Source organism: Thunnus maccoyii, chromosome 3, assembly GCF_910596095.1.
Source record: "Thunnus maccoyii chromosome 3, fThuMac1.1, whole genome shotgun sequence".
Lineage (NCBI taxonomy): Eukaryota > Metazoa > Chordata > Actinopteri > Scombriformes > Scombridae > Thunnus > Thunnus maccoyii.
Window position 1 is genome coordinate 23724037 of NC_056535.1, and position 24579 is coordinate 23748615.

General features: G+C 39.9%; 1 protein-coding gene across 4 annotated transcripts in view; it reads left to right on the forward strand.

Annotated features, from left to right (window-relative positions):
- The window catches only part of tox2 (TOX high mobility group box family member 2), a 95539-nt gene extending 71272 nt beyond the window's left edge, over window positions 1-24267 (forward strand). Inside the window, exons 5-10 of one of the 4 annotated variants that reach the window (XM_042406658.1) lie at window positions 11973-12239; window positions 13777-14019; window positions 19715-19795; window positions 22712-23122; window positions 23220-23368; window positions 24131-24267. In XM_042406658.1, coding sequence (XP_042262592.1) covers window positions 11973-12239; window positions 13777-14019; window positions 19715-19795; window positions 22712-23122; window positions 23220-23368; window positions 24131-24173 — 1194 coding nt within the window. In that variant the 3' untranslated portion in view covers window positions 24174-24267. The remainder of the gene's footprint in view (window positions 1-11972; window positions 12240-13776; window positions 14020-19714; window positions 19796-22711; window positions 23123-23219; window positions 23369-24130) is intronic. The other 3 variants (XM_042406659.1, XM_042406660.1, XM_042406661.1) reach the window with 3 other exon arrangements.
- The last annotated feature ends 312 nt before the right edge of the window (window positions 24268-24579 follow it).

The following is a 24579-nucleotide window of genomic DNA, read 5'->3' on the forward strand; positions in this document are numbered from 1 at the left end:
TAGTAGGGTGAGCTATAGGTGTAAATGGTGTTTAGATTGAGTTCTATAGGTGGACGTGACTCTGAGATGTGGGTGTGGATCTTTCTGACCAATGAAAAACTATCAAGATACTGTACATGCAGCATAAAGGATGGAGATTATTAAAGCATAAGATTGTATTTCTGTTATTTATTGTATTTCTCTAACAGCCAACAAATTCCATGAAAAGAGAAAAATCAATATGTTAGTCTGTCAATACTTTCTGACTTCCTGTCTGTGGCTCTCAGCCCCAAGCTTATTTGTTAAGACAAATTGTTCCTAGAAGCCCAAGTAATTTTCTAAAACAACTGGGAACTGTAGTTTTCATTCAAACAAGAGGTAAATAGTGCATTTTTGGGATAATTGACAGCTGTAAATTATTACACACTTATTTACTACTAAGTATTTGCAGTAGCAGGAAGGTATACAGTATGTGGGATTGACAGTTCTTCATAATGAAGGAATGTGTTAAGTCAGTGCAACGGTGTGGCTGACTGATCTGTTGTAAATCATTTTAAACGTGCCACAACAATGGCTGACACAAGGTTATAACCTACATATATCAGGTTGCGGCTACACGGGCAATGTTTGATCATAGAGCTGAAACAAGAGTCAACTAGTTGTTCAACAGAAAATTGCCAAAAATTCACTGGTTTTAACTTCTCACATGTGAATATTTGCTAATTTTCTTAATAGTTGACTATCTTTGAGTTATGGACTGTTGGTCAGACAGAAAAAGCATACAAGGCATTCCTTGCTACTTTGTGACATTTTATAGAAGAAACCATTAATCAATTAATCATGAAAATAATCGTCAGATTAATCGATAATGAAAATAATCGTTAGTAGCAGCCCTACTTGTTAGTGGGATCAATTCATTGTTTGTTTTGGTGTTTTCATGGGATTGTTGACAATATCAAAACATAGAGTATTGCCAGCCTAAATATTATCAACACCAACATGCAAGTTAACTTTTCCATCCAACCAGGAAGCTACTGGTTTTTTTTTTTTGTTGGTGTTCTTTTAGTTTTTTCTCTCCTCTGCTGATTCTCAAAACCTGGAAGACATAATTGACTGTACTCTCCTAATTTTGTAAAGAGGCAATTTTCAATTCATAAGGGTTTTTTTCGCTGATGCTTATTGTGTTGCGGTCTGAAGCCCCTCCTGGCCAAACCTGATATCTTTCAGAGAGCTCTTTTCTCTGATGCACTTGGCAGGGTCTCTCTCTCTCTCTCTCTCTCTCTCTCTCTCTCTCTCTCTCTCTCTCTCTCTCTCTCTCTCTCTCTGCCTCTCTCTGTTAATGCCCCCACTGTCATAGCATCTACAAGTTCCAAAACACATTAGACATTTAATAGCCATGCTCAGGTTGCATTGATCTTATCAATACAGCTCAGAAAGATACACATCTCTGCTGCTACTGGTGAATAATTTCTGGACTCACTGAGCGGCCTTATTGTTGTCTGTTGTGTCTTTTACCGAAGAACTTTCCTAAAGCAAAACTATGTTATTATTGGCTAGGATAGGTATATTTATATGAGCCTCACACCTGTGCTGTGACAGCTACATCTGCAATACCAAAATGCTCCATATTCAATTATGGTATATTCAAAAATGCTCCTCAAATTCATATGAACTGTGCCTGCAACTGGAATAAATTATCTTTGATTAAGTTTTTTTCATGTTCTTCAATGATGCATGCAATATTAGCCATCATCAAACTGGCTCGAGTGTGATGTTTTGAATATGTAACAGATGATGAATGTATAATCAGCCAGGAGATGTTATGCATAACGGCTATGTATTAGCAGAAAGAGCTATATGCAGAGGCAGCCTTAGCTCCATCAAACTCCCAGGTATTATCTCATTTGTTATTATCCAGAATACAAGACGTGAATATGCCTGAATGAGGGTCAGTTCATTTGTAATGAGGGTTGTGGCACCTTAAAGATCTGCCGGCTGTATTCATATTTAAATTCACTCTCTAATTTCTTTTGTTACAACATTTGAATGTGAAAATTTCCTCACAAGCTCTTTATCTTCACTTGTTAAGGTTAATTATCAAGTATTAATCCCGCCTTGATTGTCATGTTAAGTTGCTTAGACGCTTGTGTTTTCTCTCCCTTTCTTTATTTTTCCTCATGAGGTATTAAGTGCTCCTGGCAGGTGCTTGCTCTCCAGGCCTGTGTGAATGAAATATGAGCTGCAATGTCAACCGAACTTGTCACAGACAAGCTGGGATGAATTAATGATAAAAGAGCAGAGGTGTGTTTTAATGTGTTCTCTCTCTGATGGAGGGTCTCAGCAAACATATTATCGCATTCTGTACACCTGGTGGTTTTTGTATAAAGACGGAACAGGAAAAAAAAAAGGTGGATTAGAGATAAGGTGATGCATTTATAGAGAAAATCTTGTTCTCCTAATTCTAAGTCTGAAGAAAGAATAGTACTGTATATCAACCGGACTGTTATCATGTGACTTTTCAGAAATAGTGTAATTAAATGTGTTTAGACTTTTCCAATATGGACTTAAATTTGTCTTACCTCTGCCTTTAAAGACTTTCTGCTCTTTGAGGCTTTGCCTTATTCTATACTTCTCATTCAGATGAAGAAAACCTATTTCTCCTTTGAAAGACCTTCATTTTCAGTCATTTTTTAAAGGGATTAGAGCGTCTGCAGAAAATGATGGAATGTCTGTCGCTTTTCACCACAGTTCAACAAGCCCAGTGATAGAATGGAACTTGTATTAGTTATTCCAATGTTGATTCAGGCACAGATGATTTTGAATGATCAATGCCTCCAGCGGGAGCAAAAATCACTTGCTTGTTTGATGGCCTCTTGAAATCTACAGGGGGAAAAAAAAAGAAGGCTGTTCTTTAAACTGCTTCCTTTTTTTCTCCACTTTTTTGTGATTATTTATTTTCAAATTGTCCCTAAGGCTAATGTTCCATTTTGGCATGTCACACCTCCCTCTCCCATAAATGAACCATCACAGCCATAAATCACTGGACAAACAGAGACTTGTGCAAACCCTGAAAGGTTCAGAGATTTATGTAACACATTCATGTTTTCCACTTCCTCATTTTAGTACTCCACTGGTAAAGCCTAGCTAATAAAAGGTCCTATTAATATTTCCTGTTGCTTAGCAACGGCAGGCAGCAAGTAATAGCATTCTGTGGAAAAATAGATGACCGATAAGGAAAAATTCAATTCTTTTCTCATCTCCTGGGAGAAAGTGCCTTATTTCTCTGGCAATGTGATATGAAACTGTAGTTGTATATTAAGAAATATCTTAAAAGAAATATAGGTTATTTTCCAATTTCATCATTTTGGAGGGATTTTTATTGCAGGCTGGAATGGCAGCTCATCTTTCTTCTCCACCCTGATAAAGTCAATTAACCTATCGGATTAAGCTAATCAGAGGATAAGGTGCCGACTTAATTTCTTTCTTTTTAATCAGAAATTCTAAAGAGATGGTGTTAAATAACCCACACACCCAACTTTAAAAGGATCAGTTCTGTGAGACAAATTGCATTTCATTTATATTGCAGGTGTAATATAAACTTGTTATGTACAAACAGAGGCCAGCTTCTACATTATGGAGTGCTGCAAAATGCAAAACCTCTTCTAATAACGCTGCTTATCGCTGTGATCACAGGTAATACAAGAGGATCTCCACAGTGACAATTTTCAATTTAGATAATTCATCACATCATATTTCAAAAACAACTGAGTAAAAGATGTGTTATCGCACACATGTTGTTGTCATCGTCCTCCTCCATACTGTAGATGTGATCAAGTGGCATTCAAGCAAAGAAGAGCTAAAGAAACAAAAGGCAGATTCAGCTGCAGTAGATAGCCGGTGTTATGAAGCAGATACATAGATAAGGGATTTCATATTACACTTAGCCACGGGCCCCTGCTGAGATTTATCATGCCATGAAATCGTGTCCATATTGCACTGTGCCCTATCTCAACCATCCATCAGCTCATTCTGCTTTCACCACCAGGAATATTCTGCCCCGGTGGCGGTGGAGAACCGTCCCATGTCATCTCACTCAGGGATGTCTCCCCTGCTGTGCCACCAGCCACCATTTCAACACAACACTACCACTCTGTCTGCTAATGTACGCAAGAGCGGTTAGAGCCAGAGTGATTAAAACACTCTGTGTATTCATGTAAGACAGTTCATAATACGCTGTGCTAATCCAGGACCAAGGGGCGTAAACTACAAGCAGCATTTAAGACCGGTTTCCATCCTCGACTGAGCCAAGTAGGAAAAAATGTTGGTTTTCCTGTAATAGCCTATCAGAGGAGAAGGGAATGGTGGGCCAAACCTCACAGCTCGTGGTTTTCTGTTTTTATTTAAAAAACATTTTAAAAAAGGTGAACATCAGAGAATAAAAGTTTAAAAATACTATTTGAGTTTAATCACTAAACCAGGAGTAACTCAGTAGCAAATGAGTGGCTCATTTTTGTTTTCTCCAACTTTTCTCTTCATTTTCCATTATCAGAAGTATTTTCTGAGCGGTCCTTGAAGCATGAGGATGTTATTGACCATAAACTTCAGGGATCAGTGTAGCAGTCGGAAACAAAACTTTTGGATGTGCAGGGTCATCGAATCCCTGAGCATTTTTTAAACGATCTGTTCCTTTTGAAAAAATTGGCAATTTCTGGTGAAAATTGGCAACCCCCCTGCCCACCCATCCAGTAATCCTTATACATACTGTACCTCAGCACAGACGAAAGAAGTTAATTTGTTTGGTAATACACTGTCTGTATTTTGAAGTAGTTCAAAGCTGGAGAATGAGGTGAAATGTGTGAAATTCTTTTGTGAGAGGATTTTACACACGTCAGATCATCTTGGCATGACCTCCACTTGCATGGCAGATACAGTATTGTATGCACCTTCTTTTCATTTGCGCGTTCTTTCTTGTTTTTCTGTTCATTATTTCTGCATCTACGTTCATTTTTTGTTGTTGTGCGAGCACGGGCACACACCCCCCCCCACACACACACACACATACATACAAAGTGTGTTTGACACGGCAGTCAGGAGTCTCATTAGTGGGAGCAGAGGAGCCTTGCCTTCTGCTGTCAAGAGTGTGTGTCCCTACCGCTCCTCACAACCGTCTCCTACATGTCATGTCAGGCAAGGCTCTGATTCTCTGACGCCGTGCTTTGTGAGGTGAGCTCGGAGACACGCCCGGGCTGTGAGGGAGCGAGAGAGGGGGAGATGGAGACGGTGAGAGAGAACAAGAGAGAGAATAAAAAAGACTGAGGAACAAGAGAGAGAGAGAGAGAGAAATAGAGAGGAAGAGAGAGAGAGAAAATAAAAGCAAAGGAGGTTCTGACATTAGCAGTAATGAGGAACATGGAGGATGGTGCCGAGGGGGACATCATGACATTACTATCTGCAAATCAACCACTGCCTTGTTGCTGCCACAGATTCACTCTGAGAAGCGTTCAGGGTGGTACAGTACTTTTCAAACCAACAGTCAATCACAGTCAGCCTTTTGTGCAAACGCTTCCAGCTATACTTTTACATTATGATAATGTGCAATGATACAATAATGGTACAATAATCATCATCATCATCATCATCATCATCATTGTAACTTTTCAAACCAAAAGCATAAAGGGAATAAATTATAGCAACACAATGCTCTCATAAGAACAACATAAAAGTTCAGCTTTTTACCTTTTACATTTGTTATCGTTGTTTTCTGTGTGTGTGAGAGAGAGACGGTGTGTGTGTGTTTTTCTGTCTTTCTGTGTGGCATGACTTAAAAGCCATTCCTAGATATTTTATGAAACTATCAAATGTGTTGGCACTGACTCTGTTTGGCTTTGAGAGATATAGTGGCAACGTCCATTTGAAAAGTGTAGCTACTTAAGACATTCTTGGAATGAATCGCCTTTTCTGTCTTTTAAAGTTTGTGTTCGTAACTCGTAATTATTTCCTTATGCTGCTCATTTGTGAGGTATTGCTGTTCTTCTGCCAGATTAATTACTTGATCACAGTTCAGAGCAGGAGGTGCGGGAGCAAGTTTTTTATTTTTCTCCTTTTGACTAGCATGTAATTGGAATGATTGAAAGTGACCTTAGAGTGTCTTGTTTGGGCAACATGGAGGGACTGCCAAGCTAATAAATAAAATTTGATTTTAACAGTGTGCTGCTAAATACAGTTGGCTGGTAGTACACCTGGATCATAGCAGAGTTGTATCAAAGTCTTACTGAATAACATTTAATAATGTAATCTTGACTACTTTCAAAATGCATCCAATTAAGCTTGAACAAATTCTTAAAACATCCCAGCATCCGCTGCCCATCATATCTCCTTACTTAGCATCTGTCTGATGTCACAAGAAGGCAGAAGCAGCGTTTTGCCTTTGCTTTCATACTTAAGTAGCGTATGATTCATAAATCCACTCTCTTATTAATTCTCCTCAGCTTGTGTAAATGACCCTCCCGGGTATACTGTATGTAAGCTTGATAAACCAAAGACATGGATGAAGGGAGAGAGAAGCGAGAGAGACAGAGAGGGGGAGAGTGAGCAGGGGAGGGAGGGGTGGCGGCTCGAAGGCTCTTTGAGGAACAGAGTTGTTAGTGCTTTGCCCTCAGGGTGAATGAGAAGTAGCTTTGAGGGCTGTGAGGCCCAGGGTTGGCTCCCTACCTAACGGCGTGTTTACCACCGTGTTGCTCGGCGGCTGTGCTTTTGAAGGATCAGTCTTGAACGCGCCTCTAATTAAAGCTGTCATGGCTGGGTGCCTGCAGGGATAATGTTCTATTATTATAGTCATTTGTTTCAATTAAACGCTGGGTGATTTTACAATAGCAGCCGTGAACCTGTGTGAGTGAGCCATCACTCTAAACAAGATGGCTCCAGTCAAGCAGGGAGTGAGGAAGGAAAAGTCCCAGGACTCACAGAGGCATTGATCACTGTGTATTCAAACAAGGCAGGATGGGATTGAGAAAGGGTATGATAGTCTTATAGTGCTTATTAAAACAGTTCAGCAGGTTTAAAATCCAAATACTGAATAATATCATGCAGCATTGTGGGATTCAAATTCCATTTTGAAGTAAGTAAACTAAAAGTGAATTGACTCCGGCGCTACAGAAGGCACTTCATTAAAAATTGACACACTTTGAAGATTTATTTTAGATGATGCTAATAAGTTGAAACATGACCACAACATTTATTGATTCTGTAGCATTGAGAGACTGGTTTATTATGATGCCAGGGCAATAAAATCTTGCATAGCAATCAAGCTGCTTATTTAAATGATGAAACAGATGCCACTCTGCCATAATCATCATGAGGACGGACCAAGGTTAGCTGTTTTACTCTCCTCTGGTTTGAATCTCTCCTCTTTCTCCTTGTAGCTGTATAGGGCTCTCTTCTCCCCTTCTCTCATCTCTGTGCTGGTGGTCAAATCCCCTTAGCTAAATCAAATGGTGCAGGCAATTGGAGCGGCCGTGAAACCATTTCAAAGGTAAGGTCAGCAGCAGCAAGGGAACAATGGCTTTGTGATATTCCATCTCGCACACAATGTGCTACACATAATTGGAAAGCCTTTGTTATTTGACTCCCATTTGACTATGATGTACAAGATGTGAATACAAACACGACAGGCGTAACGATGGCAAAGGAACACGTTCACACCGAGTTTCCTGGCTTTACATCACAGTTTAGGTCTGCCTGGCTGCTCATCACCAAAAAGCAATATCTAACTGTCCCTTGCTAACTTTGGAGATTGATTTTAGTACTTGGGTCATGTGGTCTCTTTTTCTTTTGCAGTGTCTGTAATTTTTTTTCTCTGTTCCTCTCTCTGTTCCAGTGTCCTCTTTCCTTCCCTCTCTCTTTTCCTCGTGTTTATCAGGGATTCTGATCTCCTGTGGCTTTACAACACACAACTAACTTGCTTGAGGTTAAGCACAGCGATGACAATACCCGACGGACCTGATAATCTAAAGTTATAAATAAACAAAGTGAATAAATGTATACCACTGTTCTATTCAGTTTGCTAGTTATTGGGGTAATGTTTTCAGTGCAATTGCAAAATACATCAAAACTCAAATGCAGCATGAGATTGCGCAAAGTGTCAAATGTGTTAGTTGCTTCATTGTGGGATACCTGCCATATTAATTCTTACCCAACTTATAAACATCTATCACATCTACTGCACTCCAAAAATGATTTATAACGTAATTATTGAGTTGCATCACCTCCTAGATTCAATTAGCGTAATGTCCTGTTATGTGTTCAGAAACAAAAACAGTATTAGGCCATCATCTAGAGTCCATGAAAAGTCAGTCAAGCTGAAGGCAGAGAGCAGTGACCAGCGAAGTCCTGTTACTCACTGTGCACTCCCCCCACTTTCGGCCAGCCATTTGGATGATACCATTAGGAATTAGCATACAGTACCTATGGCAACCGGCAACCTTTGTCAGATTCTTTCATAATATTTGTACAGCCGTCTGCCGCTCGCCTTATTTAGCACAGGCTTGATGGCGCTATGTGATAACTTCTTGCTCTTTCTGTCTCACACAGGTGAAAGCACCAACTAAAAGCACTCACAGACATTTAAAAAAGGACACAGGAATGACTATTAGAAGGAAATGATTATAGTGGGAGTGTTTGGAGTAATGAGCAGTAGTCCTTAGCACTAGTCCTTTTGATATTATAGCTGGCTGCACACTGCTTTTAGTAACTGTAATAAGGTAACACACACTTTCGTACCGAAGCAGTATATATTTTTGCCTGAATTTTATAGATATATACAGTATATATTTTACAAAAGCTACTGCAACCTTGTCTATAAGCTTTATCGACTTATACTGGAATGCAGTACTTGATGTTTTTCTATTTTCCGATGACTAACTGCTTCATTAGTTTAGGACATAACACTCCGCTTTAGTGAAAATTGAGTAAATGCTATGAAATATGAGAGTGAATAGGAATAATGACCAAGGAAACGTGTGCTTGTTTCAAAACAAGCCAACAAATACGGTGAAAATCTATTGCCAACCACGCTTTCGTCGCCACAACACTTTGCAACACCTGCATGATTTTCCTCAAATGAAGAGTAAGGTGACTTAATATATAACATATTGTCACAATTTGAAAAATAGGGTCTCAAAGGAATGACTTATAATAGAAACATAAATGTAGATTTTTATTTTCTTAATCTGTCACTTAAAGTGTTAGTGATCACAGGTTTATCTACTCACATAAGGTCGACACCCTTTACCCACAGTACTGTGGTGCCTTCCCCCAGTGAACTCTTCTGCTCTGCATGTCTCCTTCTTGTTTATATTAAACATGGTGTGGCTCAGATTAAAGGGTGACAATTTTGCCGGGAGGCTGTTGCTATGGAAATGCGTCTGCTATAGCTATGATAGGCCATTCATGTTTGATTAATTGGTTTTTCAATGCTTCTTGGTTTGTGAGGACCCTTAAAGAGCAAGCCCATGGAAAATGGAAAATTAATGGATTTCTATTTCCTTCTTTTTCCCCTTCCCTTCTTTCTCTCCGTCTCTCTCTTTTTCTGTCTTACTACTTCTTTTGGTGAAGCTGTTTCCCCCATATTTTAAGAAGTGTAGTGATGGTGTTTTGAATTATGATTGGAAGTTGGAGATTGCCATGGATGGGGGAGGTTAGCGCTTGGTTATTTGAAATGCAAAAGGAATGTCTTTGTTCATGGCTGCCTTTTGTGAGCAGCTGCTGAGGCAAACAGAGAATCTAATGTCGTGTGAATATTATGAGTTTTTAAAGCAGGCCAGAGCCTTGTACAGCATTACTTTGTTGTGCATTTTTATTCTAGAAATCTACTGGGACCAATTATGATTAGAGAGCCAAACCTTCATCTCTGAACCTCCATTCGTGTTTATCAAGACCTCATATGCTTGGGCCCTTTCAATTTGATCTTTTTAGCTCTGCACTAATGTGTAATGTATTATTTAACTCATGCATGTTTAAAAGAGCTAACAAATGCTAGTTCATCACTTTCTGATCTGTAAATTGCCAAACATTCCCATTTATGCCTGCATTAAAAGCATCCTTTGGTCGGTGCTCATGTTCTGTCCTGATGAATCTCGAAGAAAAGCTTTTGATGTAGTTATTATTGAAGATCTTTTAAAACTGCTAAGAGCAGGACTTTGTGAGAGTCTAATTCTGTAATCATTCTGAAGGGTGTTCTCCATGTGGGGGTCATTCTCCAGCTGCGAGCACCGTTTTTGTTTCTATTTGTGGACCCAAGTGTTGCAAAAGATGTTGTTTAACGTGACATTGAGTAATATTTTTCTCCTTCATAGCACACAGTGAGCATAATATATCTGCAGGGGGTTGATAGAGTTGTTGATCAATATCATTGACTCAACAATTCCTCTGCCAGGTGCTGAAATTCTGTCTTCTCAAAACTTCATTTTAAGATGCTGTAACTGAGGTCTTCTTCCTGTGTCTCGAGGCCCTTGTAGGGGCTGCACTTGTTGCACTTCTTAGTGATTGCTAAAAGAAGTCAGTAAAACTCATGGATTACTACAGTAAATGTGCCTTTAACTGGAATAGAGAACTCCTTTGAACAAGTACATGATTTTGAGTTAAGTCATAATGGGCCTGTGTGTTACACAAAAGCAGCAAATACCATGGCTAAATGTTGAAGAAATGCCAACTGCCTGAAAAGACAGTTCCCTTAATAGCTGCTACAGTGAGTGTGGAAAATTTACTCTTTTTTATTAAGTTGCAAAGTTTATTTTATTTCATAAGTCGGGCTCTCGGTAGTTGATTTTAAGTCTTGTGGTGTGTGTGTTTTGCCTATGATTTTGAAAACACATTTTCATTTTAAAAAATGTAATCTTGGGGCTCATTAGCTTGACTGACAGCTGTCTAAGTTTATTACAGTGAGCTGTGGTGATGGCAGCTTTCTTATCCAACATCAGGCTCCAGCCAGCAACACATCATGGAAAATCTAGTGGTTTGTCCCAAATCCATACACGTCGTCATGGTATAATGTTTTGGCAGCTAATATACAAAAAATGACATAGTGTGCTATTTCATACTAACAGGACATTACATTATTTAGTATGTATTTAATTTGGATTTAACACTTTTTTGGACATTTTTGGAGCTTCCATCCACAGTTTATGTAGCCCTGAGCAGCTCTGCCATTTCCTTTATGTTTTACTTTATGGGAGATTAGTGTCCATTGACACTTAGGATACTTCATTTTGCAACTTTGACAGTGTGAACGCACATGTACATACTCATAACCTGCTTAGAATTTGTGTGTAGTATGAAATTGGGATATACCTTAGATTTTCTGGCTTGGGTAGTGAATGCAAGGGCTTTAAAACGAGCCTTCAGAAAACTATGAGTAATGTCACAGATGTTTTTCTAGCGTGATTAGCTTACAATGGATGGTATTTGCCTTTAGGGAGCAAAGTAGATGTCTTATTTTGTGTTTAAAGGGAAGTTGCTGTGAGTTATCGTGATTGGTTCGAGTTGAGAGGTCTTTCTTTTAGTATTTTAGTGAGATACTGTAGTTAGCTTATTAATTACTTTGTTCCCAGTATTCAGACTTGGCTGCTGAAGGTCAGTGTTGAAGTCAGGTACCAAAAAGCAATGAATAAGCCTGGCCACAAACCTACAAATTTGAAAATAATGTTTATCTGTGCTGAGGAAAGACAGTGGAGCACCAGCCTCAGTTCAACAGTGAGACCAATATGAGGGGTTTTTTGGTCTGTTTTGTTTCTGTCAACAGACACATTTCCCTCATTACACTTAAATTTTTGTGAGTTATTTTTTGTCATTTTTAAATTTGATCCAACACACATATTTTCTCAAATTGAAAAATTGCATCTCCTCTATAAAGTATTTGCATATTTGGCTGATTGGCGACTTTTATTACTTTGCGTAGAGGAGAAGGTAGTAAAGCTGGTATTCTTCTCTCACCCCAGATGCAGGAGATGGCTTTGCACCACCATCAACAGCAACACCATCACCAGCACCCAGACGGCGCTCATTATGACCCCGCTCGTAACCACCCCCTGATAAACAACTCACCTCCGATACTGCCCAACCCCATGAGCGCACTGTCCCAGCTAAACCCTCAGGTCAGCCGGAGTGCACTGCCTCATGGTTCCCCCTCACCTCCCGGAAGTAAATCGGCCACACCCTCCCCCTCAAGCTCCAATCAGGAAGAGGAGACTGATCCTCACTTGAAGGTACTGATGTGGCAATGCTTCTCTGGCTTGTAGTGAGGGACAGGCCAGGGTTTGGTAGCGCTTCTCTGAGATGGTCCGCATGCTAACTGCAATGCTGAGTTTAACAGTAATACAGTGGTAGCTATGCCTGCGCTTGTTTTATTTGGTTGGCTGGAAAACTAACATGGTTGCACTGTTTTGCTGAAAGTAGATGGAACTGAAGCCGTGTTTTTTTGTATATAATGACGTAGTGCAGTTTGATGTCACATTTGAGAAGATATTTGCCTTGAGATATTTAGTTAATGATTGAATTTAAGTGTAGAAACCAACTTGATTTTATGTTATTTTATTAATCGTTTCCTTATTTCTATATTCAGGGCTGCACAATTTAATCAAAAGCAACATTCAGGATTCCAAAATCTAGCTCACACTTAAAAGCAACACAATCTTCTCTTGGTCCTTTTGTGCTTGATCATTTTACACTCAGACACATTTCTTTTTCAATTACACATTTGCAATTTGTTGACAATCTATTATCAACATGGTATGTTAGTTGGCTAATTGTCACACATGCTATAAATTCCCTAAAGTAATTCAAGAAATATTATGCATTTTCTGTCTATGATGGACAGACCTCCTTTATTCACGAATCTGAGAAGTATTTTAATGGGTGGATAGTAAAAAACACAAGGTGTTGGCAATTGTATCAATTTTGTCATTTGTTTATCATTTCCTGAGAGCTGTATACAGTCTAAGCTACCACTCCTTCATTTAAATCACTCATTCATTTAAATGAGAGGAGAAGGATACTTGTTATTATGTAAATCTGTAAAACTGCTTTCATAAATTGCCCACCAACCAATGTCTCAGTGGATTTGCTTCATTTTTATCAGGGGAATGTGAATGAGTGTATAATTGAATCTGCCACATCCACTGTGTTTCAGATTCATTGGTGTATGTAAATGCTAGCTCACAGGGATGCACTATTACAAGAAGGGGGATCCTTTAGTTTAAAAAAAAATTCCCTGCCTATACATCTCTGCTTTGCTTCTCTATGTGTATATGAATAAAAATGATTACCATCTCTCCTATCAGTAAGTAATTCCATTTGCTCTCTCCAATTCATTCTGAGACCACATCAAAGCCAGCGCAGATACAGCAGGCGATTTAAAATTCCTTTCACCCCTAGCATGAAAAGTCAGAATTCATGACTTGCTGAACAACTGAAAAATAAAGATTTGAAAAGGTTTGATAAATTCAACTAACAGATGTTATTTTTGAGAAAGTAAGGCAGAAAAAAAGACTGCTATCAACCAGTGTGGCTGTGTACAAGTGTAAAACTGTCGGCGAAACATTGCTGCAATATTCAAACACTGACTACACAGGTGTTGAACAGAGGTATTGAATTAGGGATTTAATGAAGTTTATATGCTTCACCTGGACCCAATGTTACAAGCATCCATCACAGATGCAATTATTCACTCCAAGGTTACAGGTTACCTTAGTGGAATCAGTTCCAGCAGTGTCAATAAGCTGTTTTGTTTTTTTTTGTGTCTTGATGGTCTTCCAGATCACGGGTGAGAAGCGGCCGTCTTCAGAGATGGTGAAGCCCAAGCCCAAACCCCAGAAAAAGAAGAAGAAGAAGGATCCCAATGAGCCTACAAAGCCTGTGTCAGCCTATGCCTTGTTCTTCAGAGATACCCAGGCAGCCATTAAAGGACAGAATCCCAACGCCACCTTTGGAGACGTATCCAAGATTGTAGCCTCCATGTGGGATGGACTGGGAGAGGAGCAGAAACAGGTAGGGAGATAAAAATTGGGTAGATATACATTGAGAGTATGGTTTATTTAATGTAAATTGATCTTTGTATTTCAATCAGTTCTATATAACTTTTCAAAGAAGAAGTAACACATTCTTCCTCTTACAAATCACACTCACTGACTTTATGACTCGTCTCTACTGTGCTACTGTCACACTGTGTTTTAATATTCACCATTATCTTGTTATTGGCACTTGTGGCCACAGTGGCCGCTGTACAAGAAAAGTTACATAGTCTTGCTTTTAAAGGGGACATATTATGCACATTTCCAGGTCCATATTTTTATTCCGGGGCTCAAATAGAATAACTTTGCATGATTAACAGTTCAAAAACCTCCTTATTTATCGTAAACTGGCTCTTTATGTAGCCCCTCAGTTCAGCCTCTGTCTGAAACAGGCCGTTTTAGCTCCTGTCTCTGTCCTGTCCACTCTGTTCTGATTGGTCAGCTCCTGGAAGCTGCCCCTCGGCAGACTTCTGCCCGGCTCTGAAGGCTACTTAAACAAACAATAGTAGTAGGATTTCACTTCTTTTTCTCATTCTTTACTCAAAATGTCAACTTCTCAAAAACATCCTACATCTTCGAAACTTAGCAACAAAGACTACAAAACGGAATTAGGAAAAACATTGCAAACAAAGCATTCAGAGCAGGCTGAAGTCTGGGCTTTTATCTTGCAGGGAGCATTTTTACTTACGTTCACCTCAAGTTTAACATAGACATCCAACATCATAACAGTGTATAAATAACAGAAAATCCCCAAAACAATATGTCCCCTTTAAATGAAAGCAACATTAAAATATGGATGCTTATAAAATTTTGAACCTTTTGCTTGAAATTATTTTTTGTTTCGGTTGGGGTATGTTTAATTTAAGGTGTCAATTACAGTATTTTTACACATTTCCGTAAAAGTGCTAGTATTATGACACTTCACAGCACCTGATAGACCATAGCTGACAAGCCACTACTAGCATGAAATAAGTGTAAAACCACTCCAGCAGCCCATTTTACATTTCTAGGTCATGGTCAAGCAAAAAGGTTCACCACACATACTGTAAATTCTGCAGCTTGAGTATTCACAGCTTGATGAGTCTCTCAGTTGCAACACTGTGGGTAAAGTGATACTCTGATAGTATCTATGTGTATAAATATTCTTTGTATTCTTCTTGTGAAGCTACACAATTTTAACAGGGAAGCTTCTGGTGTTACCTGTCATAATATAAAATAGAAAGCACTGACTGAAAACTCAAGTCAAGTTGTAACTATTAGCATGCTTTACATATCATATTCTACATACTGTATATGTCACAGGGGCCTATAGAAACCCAATTTTAAGTGTGTTACCAACATAATTTGTTTATTATATGCTAAACCTGCATAACAATATGTTTTTTTCAGGTAGAATAATGGCGCCGTGCCAGAAAATTATGAAATTTTGTTCTTAAATGAGATAGCAGCCCCCATCTTCCATAATGTCAACTAGCACAAAACATGTAATGGGTAAGCTTTGAAGCTCATCTGAAAACAGTTGCTTTCATGAGTCATTTACCTGATGTCTGCCACGTAGGAACAGTCTTGAGATCTTGTGTATGCTATAAATTAGATTTAGAATCTCTGGAAGAATCTTGTATTTATGACGTGAAAAGTATATATTGAAAGAAGTGAAAAGTTTGGTTCCATCATCTGCAGACATATTTCCGAGAATATTTTCATGAGTCAATTTAATTTTAGTACAGCCTGACCTTTGCATATGTGACTGCAGCAACATTTACTGCAGTTCACAGCGTTTCCGTCCTGCACATTTTCCATTTCATTTTAGCATTCCAGACCAACAGACAAAGTCAAAGGTGTTTCTGTGTGTTTGTGGTAACAAATGATGGTGTGAAATGAATGGAAAACGAGACAGTCTGATGATCATGCGCAGACTCATATTTTTAGAATACCCGTCAGGGCACAGCCTATTGGGTGTCAAATAAAAGCACCTGTCTCCATGACAAAGTGCAGCCCATTCTCCTCAGCCTCAGCCACCGTCGACTAGACCCTATCTAGCACGTGTGTGTTTTTCTCCCACCAAACCTACTTTATACGCTGGACTTTGGAGGCCGTCTGTCCCTTTTATTTGCAGTTAATTTTTGCCGCCTTCACCAGGGCTCTTCACCATGAATCTTCATTTCGCCGCTGACACCCTTGAATGTGAATTCCTCATTTCCTGTCCTTTTATTTATATCTGTTGCCTGGTGATTTGATCATGCTGGGAATACAAGATTAGCAATTGCCTTGTCCTTGGTTTTGCCTCAAGGACATCTGCTCCTGAAATGTTATTGTTTGTGCTTCTTAACCCTTTATGTCCTGGCTTCTTGTTCACCTTAGATTTAGCACTAGATGCAACTCTCTCTCTCTGTCTCTCTCTCTCTCTGTCTCTGTCTCTCTCTTCATCTCTCTCTCTCTCTCTCCCCCTAAATGCATTTGTCCTTCACAGTATTACCTGGGAACGGAGACGAAACTAACAAAAGGGCAATTCCACCATTAAAAATCCCCCCATTTATTGTGCCATTCCACAGCTAATTTTTTGATTTGTTTATGCATTCATGTGTTTAATCAAACGTGTCACCTCGCTAGACACATAATTAACTTGAGGTAATGATGTCATTATAGAATGAAATGTAGTACCCTGTCTGGGCAATAACGCTGTGATTGCTCTAATTATTCTCAGTGACTAGCGGTGTCACTTACTCCAGCACAACAAACGGATCAACTTGATAACCGTGCATTTATTTGAGTGTAACCAATTCAGCTATTGCATGTTAATACTTATTCAAGTCTTAAAACATTAACATTTCTGTCCATGGTTTCTACAATGACACTGATTAACTCATAACAATAACAACGTATTAAAGCATACTGTATCCACAACTGCTGACTATTAATCTTCAAGTCAAATGCACTTAGAGTGAAAACAGCCAATGACAAGGTCTCATACCTTACTCACTTTCAATATAAAACTTCAATTTATATCTCCCCCTCCTCTTGATCTGTTTTTTTCTGTCTATGTTTCTGCTGTAAATTCCCTTTCTTTATTTTTTCCCCTACATTGACTGTCACGTCACCTCTATAGGACCGATGAGGTGTGTTCTACAATGTCACAGTCAGACCCTCTGGAGCCATGCAGGAGCACCAGAATGTAAACACAACCCTTCCCCTACACACAGCTTTGTTTTAACTAGAAGGCGGCCCCTGTTTCCAATTACCTATAGTGCTCCTCGAATATACCATGCAGCAGAATTCACATAAACGCATTAAAGGCAGCGCGTTTTATTGCTGTGTTTTACTGAAGAAACGATCAGAAGTTTTCATTCTTGTGATTCGAGTTCTTTTGTTTTGAGCTTCAGTGCGCATTTTTTCCCCACTTTGCTCGTGTTGTTGTGTATTCTCTGGTGCCGTCCTTGAGTTTGGTAGAACAAAGTCCTTTTTTTAAATCCATGTTTATGTTCATATTTTCTTTTCTGTTAAGATGTTTTCGGAGCTCGCACACCATACAGCGATTTTTAATTCCCGAAGGCCTTTTGCATTATAGTGCAAGATCAATGCGTTATTTGGGCTGTGTTATTCCTCAAGGTGACTACATGTTAAAGCTGGCCCAGAAACACACAACAACATTTTTCTTGTTTTTGTTATTTAAGATTAAGATCAATTTCCAGTTTTAGAGCAGTGGGGAGGAACAGTGATAATGGAGTTGGGGTAGAGAGGGAGGAGAGACCTTAGCTTTATTTAATTGAGTCTGCTGTGTTGGAGTTGTGTGTCGGTGAAAGGTCAGAGATAGAAGGAAAAGAACACTGTCACTTTGTTTAAACAGCAGGCTTTGATATTAAAACTCCTACATACAGGCTAACTTTCAGTATCCATCCAACAGCATCCATCAGTTATCTGCCTCTTTGTCTCCCTTTCACATACACGTCTTTGTTTTTTGTTTGTTTTTAACTCTCCTCTCCTCTCCTCAGCCCTCTTTTTTCACCCCTCTCATATCTCCTCCTGCCTCTCTACTTCCCGTTTGTTTCCTTTCCTCCTCCTCCTCCTCCTCCTCCTTCTCCTCCTCCTCCTCACCGGTCGCTCGGTCTTTCGGTCGTAGGGATAATCACTCCCTTCAGTGTCAGCAGGGTGCGGAGTTATTGTCTCCTGTAATTAACTGGTTATCAAACAAGAACATTTCATTAAGGTACAATTAGGGGCTAATTCAGGCGGGACACCTCTGTGTCAGGATTACGATGGAGGCATATGCTCTCCCCTTGCAGCTTTGTTATTTTTAATTCATACTGACCTGCAGCCTCTGACGGCTTCAATTGCTAATGAATCCACTCACTTTGGAATAATTAGACATCCTTAGGCATGGTAATTTATTTAAAAGTATCCGTCGTTGCGCAAATCATTAGCTGTGTTAAATTAATTTGAAATTAAAGCTGCTGGGAGTAGTTTGGGGTTCATTAAAGAGGCAGCCATGGCTCTATCAATATTTAAGGGGTGAGGGGTAAGGTTGTCACTTTTTTTTTTTTTTTTTTTAAACTTACTTAATAGGGATTATCTGTTGTTATTATGAAAATCTATGGTTTGTTCTCTATTATCAAATTCTTTTCTTGTGTTGTGGATTTGCTAATTGAATCCACTCTTGTTCCCAAAATATCTGAATGTATATTATAGAAGGGAAATAATAATATTGTAAATAGGGATGAGTGAGAGGATAAACATCAGCTGTTTGAGCAAAAGATTGTATCCGTCTTCATCCCGGTTTGTTTGCTGTTCTGTGTGTATGTCTCTGCGTTTGTTTGTTTATTGACTGTATGTGTTAGCGGCTGCCAGCCCATGTGCATTTGGCAACACATGAATGCTTAATGGTTATTCTACCCCACCTCTTTGAAAGAAATGACCCCGTCCATGCAGCCACAGACAGTCCTCTCGCTGAAGATCAGTAATTACCCACAACGTTCACACATACAAACTCTCTCTCTCTCTCTTCGTATTAAAATGCTCCAGAGAGGAGCCGCGATTTGAGTCTTCCTCATCGATTTAAGGGTGGACTTTTTGCGACTTGTTTTCCCCGCATCAAACAGCCAGTGGCAGCTATAAAGAGCTTGTGAGTGACATGTGATGACATTAACTCAAATTCCCTGTCTTAACGCATCATTTGAGGTGCATTCAGAAGGCTTGAGATTGCCTGTTTGCTACTGCTGTTTTGAATCCTTTTTATTTTTTTTTCCACATCTGAATGATTTGCTGGGACATCAGCTCTGATTAAGAGATGAGCAACAGCCTTAATAGAGGAAGAGTCTGAAAAGCAGTACACAAAGTGACAAACAGCTTCTCTCCTCTCATTTAGCTCCATAATATTTCAGACTCCATTTTCACGTTATTGCGCACGAGCTTTCTTGACATTTTTTATGGGTATTTTAAAGAAATGAATGATTCAAATGCAGCAACATCATACAGACGGGTCAAATCTCCTTCACTTGATAACTGTGCAATGAATGTATTTGATATGTTTTTCATCACGGAGCACACTGCCGGGTCACACAATCACACCATGACTCCCAAAATCTCATCCACAACAGTCAGTGTGGATCACAGGGTCATTTTAGCCTTTGGCATCACCTTGTAATCAATTGTTGTTGTTGTTGTGTTTGCTCCTGCAGAGCTACAAGAGGAAAACAGAGGCTGCTAAGAAGGAGTACCTGAAAGCCCTGGCCGCCTACAGAGCCAGTCTGGTTTCCAAGGTAACGGCGGGGGTCACATCTTTGATATACATGGGTCAGCAGCGATATAAGGGATGATAAATTAGACAGAGAAATTCCTCTCACTCTTATTCCAAGGAAAGGGTCCACTTGCTGCACTGAGGGGTTAGGATGTTTGTGCATGTGTGCATGTGTGTGGCTGTGTGTGTGTGCTCAGAGGAGAACAGTGAAAATTAGGCCTCAAACACACCTGATTTGCAACCTGGGGAGAAATGAAAAGTAACAGTACATGTGTGTGTGTGTGTGTATGTGTGTGTTTGAGCGCTCATCAGTGTGCACATGTAAGAGTAGAGAAGTGGACATTACCCATGATTTGCTGTCCACCTGGCGTTTCTGTCCTCCCTGATGGCTCACTAATGTGTTGGCTGAGGTTTACTCACACCTACTGCTCTCTCTTTGCTGCAGGTTACTCCAGTTCAGCCTCAGAACATTGACACATTTGTATCCATGTTTGTATAAAAACCCCACATTGAAGAAGCTTGTAGAACACTTCCCCCCCCCTACATCATCTTACATCTGCAAGGCTTCTACAATGGTTATCACAGAGCAGGGGAGCTTCAATCGCTTCAGTCTGTCGGCGCACTGCATTTCATTTCTCTGTTTCTGCATTGTTTTCGAAACACAACTCTAAATTGCATTAGCATATACCAAGCTCCTCCTCTTCCCCCTCCCTCCCCCTCCCGTCCTCCTTCCTACCCTCCGCACAGCGCCACATTTCCTCTCATGCTCATGGGCCGAAAACAAGCACCTTGATTAAGGCATGAATAGTTAATTCATCAGCCTCTTCACTGTGGCATACTTCCAACTAAAAGGACTATTCTCATCTCTTGTCTTTGGTGCAATTAGACATTCATGTCAGAGCGCCTATACAGAGGCTTGATTGATACTATACGTTGGTAGATTGCCAGTCAAAAAAACTGACTGACAAAAATAAACCTGCACATCAGCGCACACCCATTCAGGATCAGCCAATCTGAATGCGAGGCTGAATCTCATGATTCAACACGACTCTCTTTTTTTAATTACCAATGAAGGAGTCTTTTCAAATGGAGGAATTGGAGGTAATTGGAGCGTCATTTGAAGGATTCACATCTTCAGCGTGCACCTGTTGCCTTTTTGTTTTGTGACGCATGTCAGTTTGTTTAGGAGAAGAAGAAAAAAACAGAAGTTTGATTGCTACCCACTGTATGCCATGGTACTCTTGTATTCATTTGAATCCAAAAGGTCCAAACACAAAATGTGATTTGAAAAAATCTTAATAAAAAAAAGCTTACACTATGTAGGAAATTTCACTGATTTTTATAATTTAATAAATGTTTCAATCCATATAAACTCTCTTTTACTGTATATAATTTTCCTCTGATGGATATGAAATCAGTTAACTGAGTTTTTCCCCCCTTAAAGTAAAATAAGGTGCAACAAATCATGTTCATCCTCTTACTCTTTCCCTCTCCCCTCACACAATTTCTTCAGTATTTCATTTTCCACTTGGCCCTGCAAATGTATCTGTCCCTCTGCTTTATCCGTCCCTCCACCCCATTCCATTGATTATTTCATGGGTTCAGAGGGATGGATGTGAGCCATTACTAAATAGCAGACCACCACACATCACTCCAGCCAGCTTGACAGTTAATGAGAAACACTGGATGTATTTCATACATACGCCACTGCATGAAAGGAATGGAGACAGAAAGACCTGCAGAATAAATGTGTGGGTGTGTGTGTGTGTGTCGTCTCTAACAGAGGTTTGTGTGGAATAAATAAAGAAAAAAAGTAGAACAAAGCGAGAATTCATGTGTAGAATTAGCCACAACGGCTAAACATACTCAAAGTGAATAGTATAGAATTAATACGCATTGTTCAGCATGTAAAATACAGTATGCACTACCATTTATGATTAGATTTTCACATCAAACAAAAGTTTCTTGGAAGCTCTGATGCTTTCCTCTTTAAGTCTTTCGCTAGAAATTTTTATCATGAATGAAATTCATTTAAATAATTATCTTTGAATTAGAATTTGCCAATGCCAGCTGCTGCTCTCATACCGCCTCATTGTCATATTTTTTTAAACTTCCCCTGAGAGAGTTGTCTTTATAGGAATGATAAGACACAAAGAATTATGTGACAGTTTTAACGACGTAGTGACCATCAACGCCCATACTTAATGTCTATGCTGTATGCACACTCAGATCTATCGCTGACTAAAATTGCGTACTGCTGACATTGCACATACTAAAATTTATATGACAATGTTATGCTATTAGTATGTAGTATAAACAATTTGGATACATGGTCACAATACTGGCTACACTGTTTGCAATTTTATTTTATTGGAAGTGCAGTGCAAAACTACAGCTGTGGCTTTATATCAAAGGTGAGACAATCTTACAATCACCACTTGAACATTTAATGAATAAGAACTGAAATGCAAAAGGTTTAATAATCAGGTTCTTACTATCACATAAACCCTTCAGCAAGTTGCACACTGTTAATGTTTCAGTGAATACTTGATTTATCCCTAAAAGATAGTTCCGGTTTATTACATCTTGGGTCTTGTTTTTGTAGGTTTGGTTTTTGTTTTTGATGGTTATGATAACATCATGCTCACCAAAGTAATTGCGGAGGTTTGGAAATACGACAACATCAATAAAACTAAGTCATCCAGGGCAAGAAAGATGAGCGATCAGACAGTTTAGTTAGATTGTCTAACTCACTTTATATGGAGGTAAATCTGAGAGTGAGCACATCTGGAATGTCAGTAATAATCCCTCATTGCACAATGAAAACTGTCGGTGCACACAACTACAGAAAGAGGATTGTTGTGATTAACTGGAGTTATCCTTTAAGGATTAAGGTATTATTGCAATGAGTGTGAAAATTTTCCTCTTTTCTCTATAGACATATAATGACCCTGTGGAGACAAAAAGTGCCCAAACAGGCCAGGCTTCTCCACATATGATGCCAGCCAACCAACCCCTGTACAGCGTGCCACCCCCTCCACAGCCGTCATCGCCCTACCTGGGACCCGGCGCCTTCCCTCTCACCGACCTGCAGAGCTACGCAGGACACGCCCCTCGCCACACCCTGTCGCAGACGCTCAGCCAATCGCAGATGCTGCCCAGCATTAGTGCCTCTCCCCCTTCCTCCTTCCAGATCAGCCCACCCCTTCACCCCCACCAGCAGCTCTCCCTGCACCAGAGCTCGCTCCTCAACCAGCCTATCCGCATGCAGCAGGTCCAGTCCCAGCCAATCATCTCTCACCAGATGGGGCTGCAGGCCTCTCTTCACTCCCCTCCTCCTGGGCAGCAGGTAGCTAACTGAGATACAGTCGCCTCTCTAAAATGTTTTTTTTCTTTAAGGTGTTGGCTAAAGTATAAATTGTCATTAATTCTCTGTCTTTTGTCAGGGGTTTTCCCACCTCCAGTCAGAGTATCAGAAGAGCATTGGGGGTTCCCAGTCTCCAGGAGCTCCTGGCCCAGGTCCGGGCCCCGGAGTGGCTCAGAGCCATGACTGGGACAGTGAATACTGCAATCGGGAGTGTGGCAACCACTGCAGGTCAGTGGAAACAAACAAGACAGTTTTATTTATATGTTTTTGTAATATATAGGCTAGAAAGACATTTAGAACGGAGACAGTACATTTTCTTCAACCAAATGAACATTTCTTTTCCTGTTTGACTTATTTACCCTAAATAAAAGCCCAAATAACCACGATTATGTGACTCCATTACTATCTTTTTACATTTTACTCCAGATTTTCACATTGATACTGTCAGAAAGATATGATACAATCCCAGACTTAAACTAGAGCTCCCTCAGAAATAAGCATATATAGTCATGTCAGACGTCTCTCCTACTGCTTTCACAATGTAAGTGTTGAAAATTGTCAGCTCCATTCCAGTGAGACAGGGGAGACAGCTGGAGAGGTAATGGTGAGATAATAGAGCTTGTCATGTGTTTGTCAGACAGCGGTAAAAAACAGATGTTCCTAACACAAGTTTTCACTGTTGTTGGACTAAACGCTTTGGCAGGCTGTTCAGTCCTGCAGCACTGGAAGATATTGTAAGTCTATAGTAGTGCTAGTCATGCTAAAGTACTAAGAAATGTTTGGTTTATTTACAGGGATCGGTTAGAATAAGTTATGAGAATCAGCTTTAAAGCATAAATGGTGGCCTTCAGGGAATACATATTTGCAATCAGAGGAAAATACTTTATATTTTTCTCTTTTATATTTGGAATCCTTCTCCTCTTTGCTGATGTTGTTTCTTTGTATGTAATCTAACCCGTGCCCATTTGTTTTTGTCTTTTTTTCCTCCAGTGGCAGCATGATAGGCAGGGACAAGCCACTCTACCTCACCTGAAACTGAAGATCATACTCTGTCGACAAATACGACACCGAGGAGTCTACTCTCACCCCTCACATCCCTCCTCCATTCTCCTCACCCCTACCCTCCCCCCTCCCCCTCCTCCCCCCTCCCAAACCTTCTTCTGATGCACACACTTACATACAGTGCACACGTAACATACATGTACATACATACACATACAATCACACACACACACACATTCCACCTCTCAAACACCATGACCACCACCACCACCTTTTTTTGTCAGTGTAACTATTATTTCTCTCAGTTTTAGAGGAATTTGTGACCAGAGTTTTTTGACTAGATGACTACTGTCTGTACCACTTAATGTATTAGCGGTCCTCTTGCTGTTTAAATTTGCCAAGCACTTATAAAGCCCCCCTCCTGCTCCCCTCCCTCC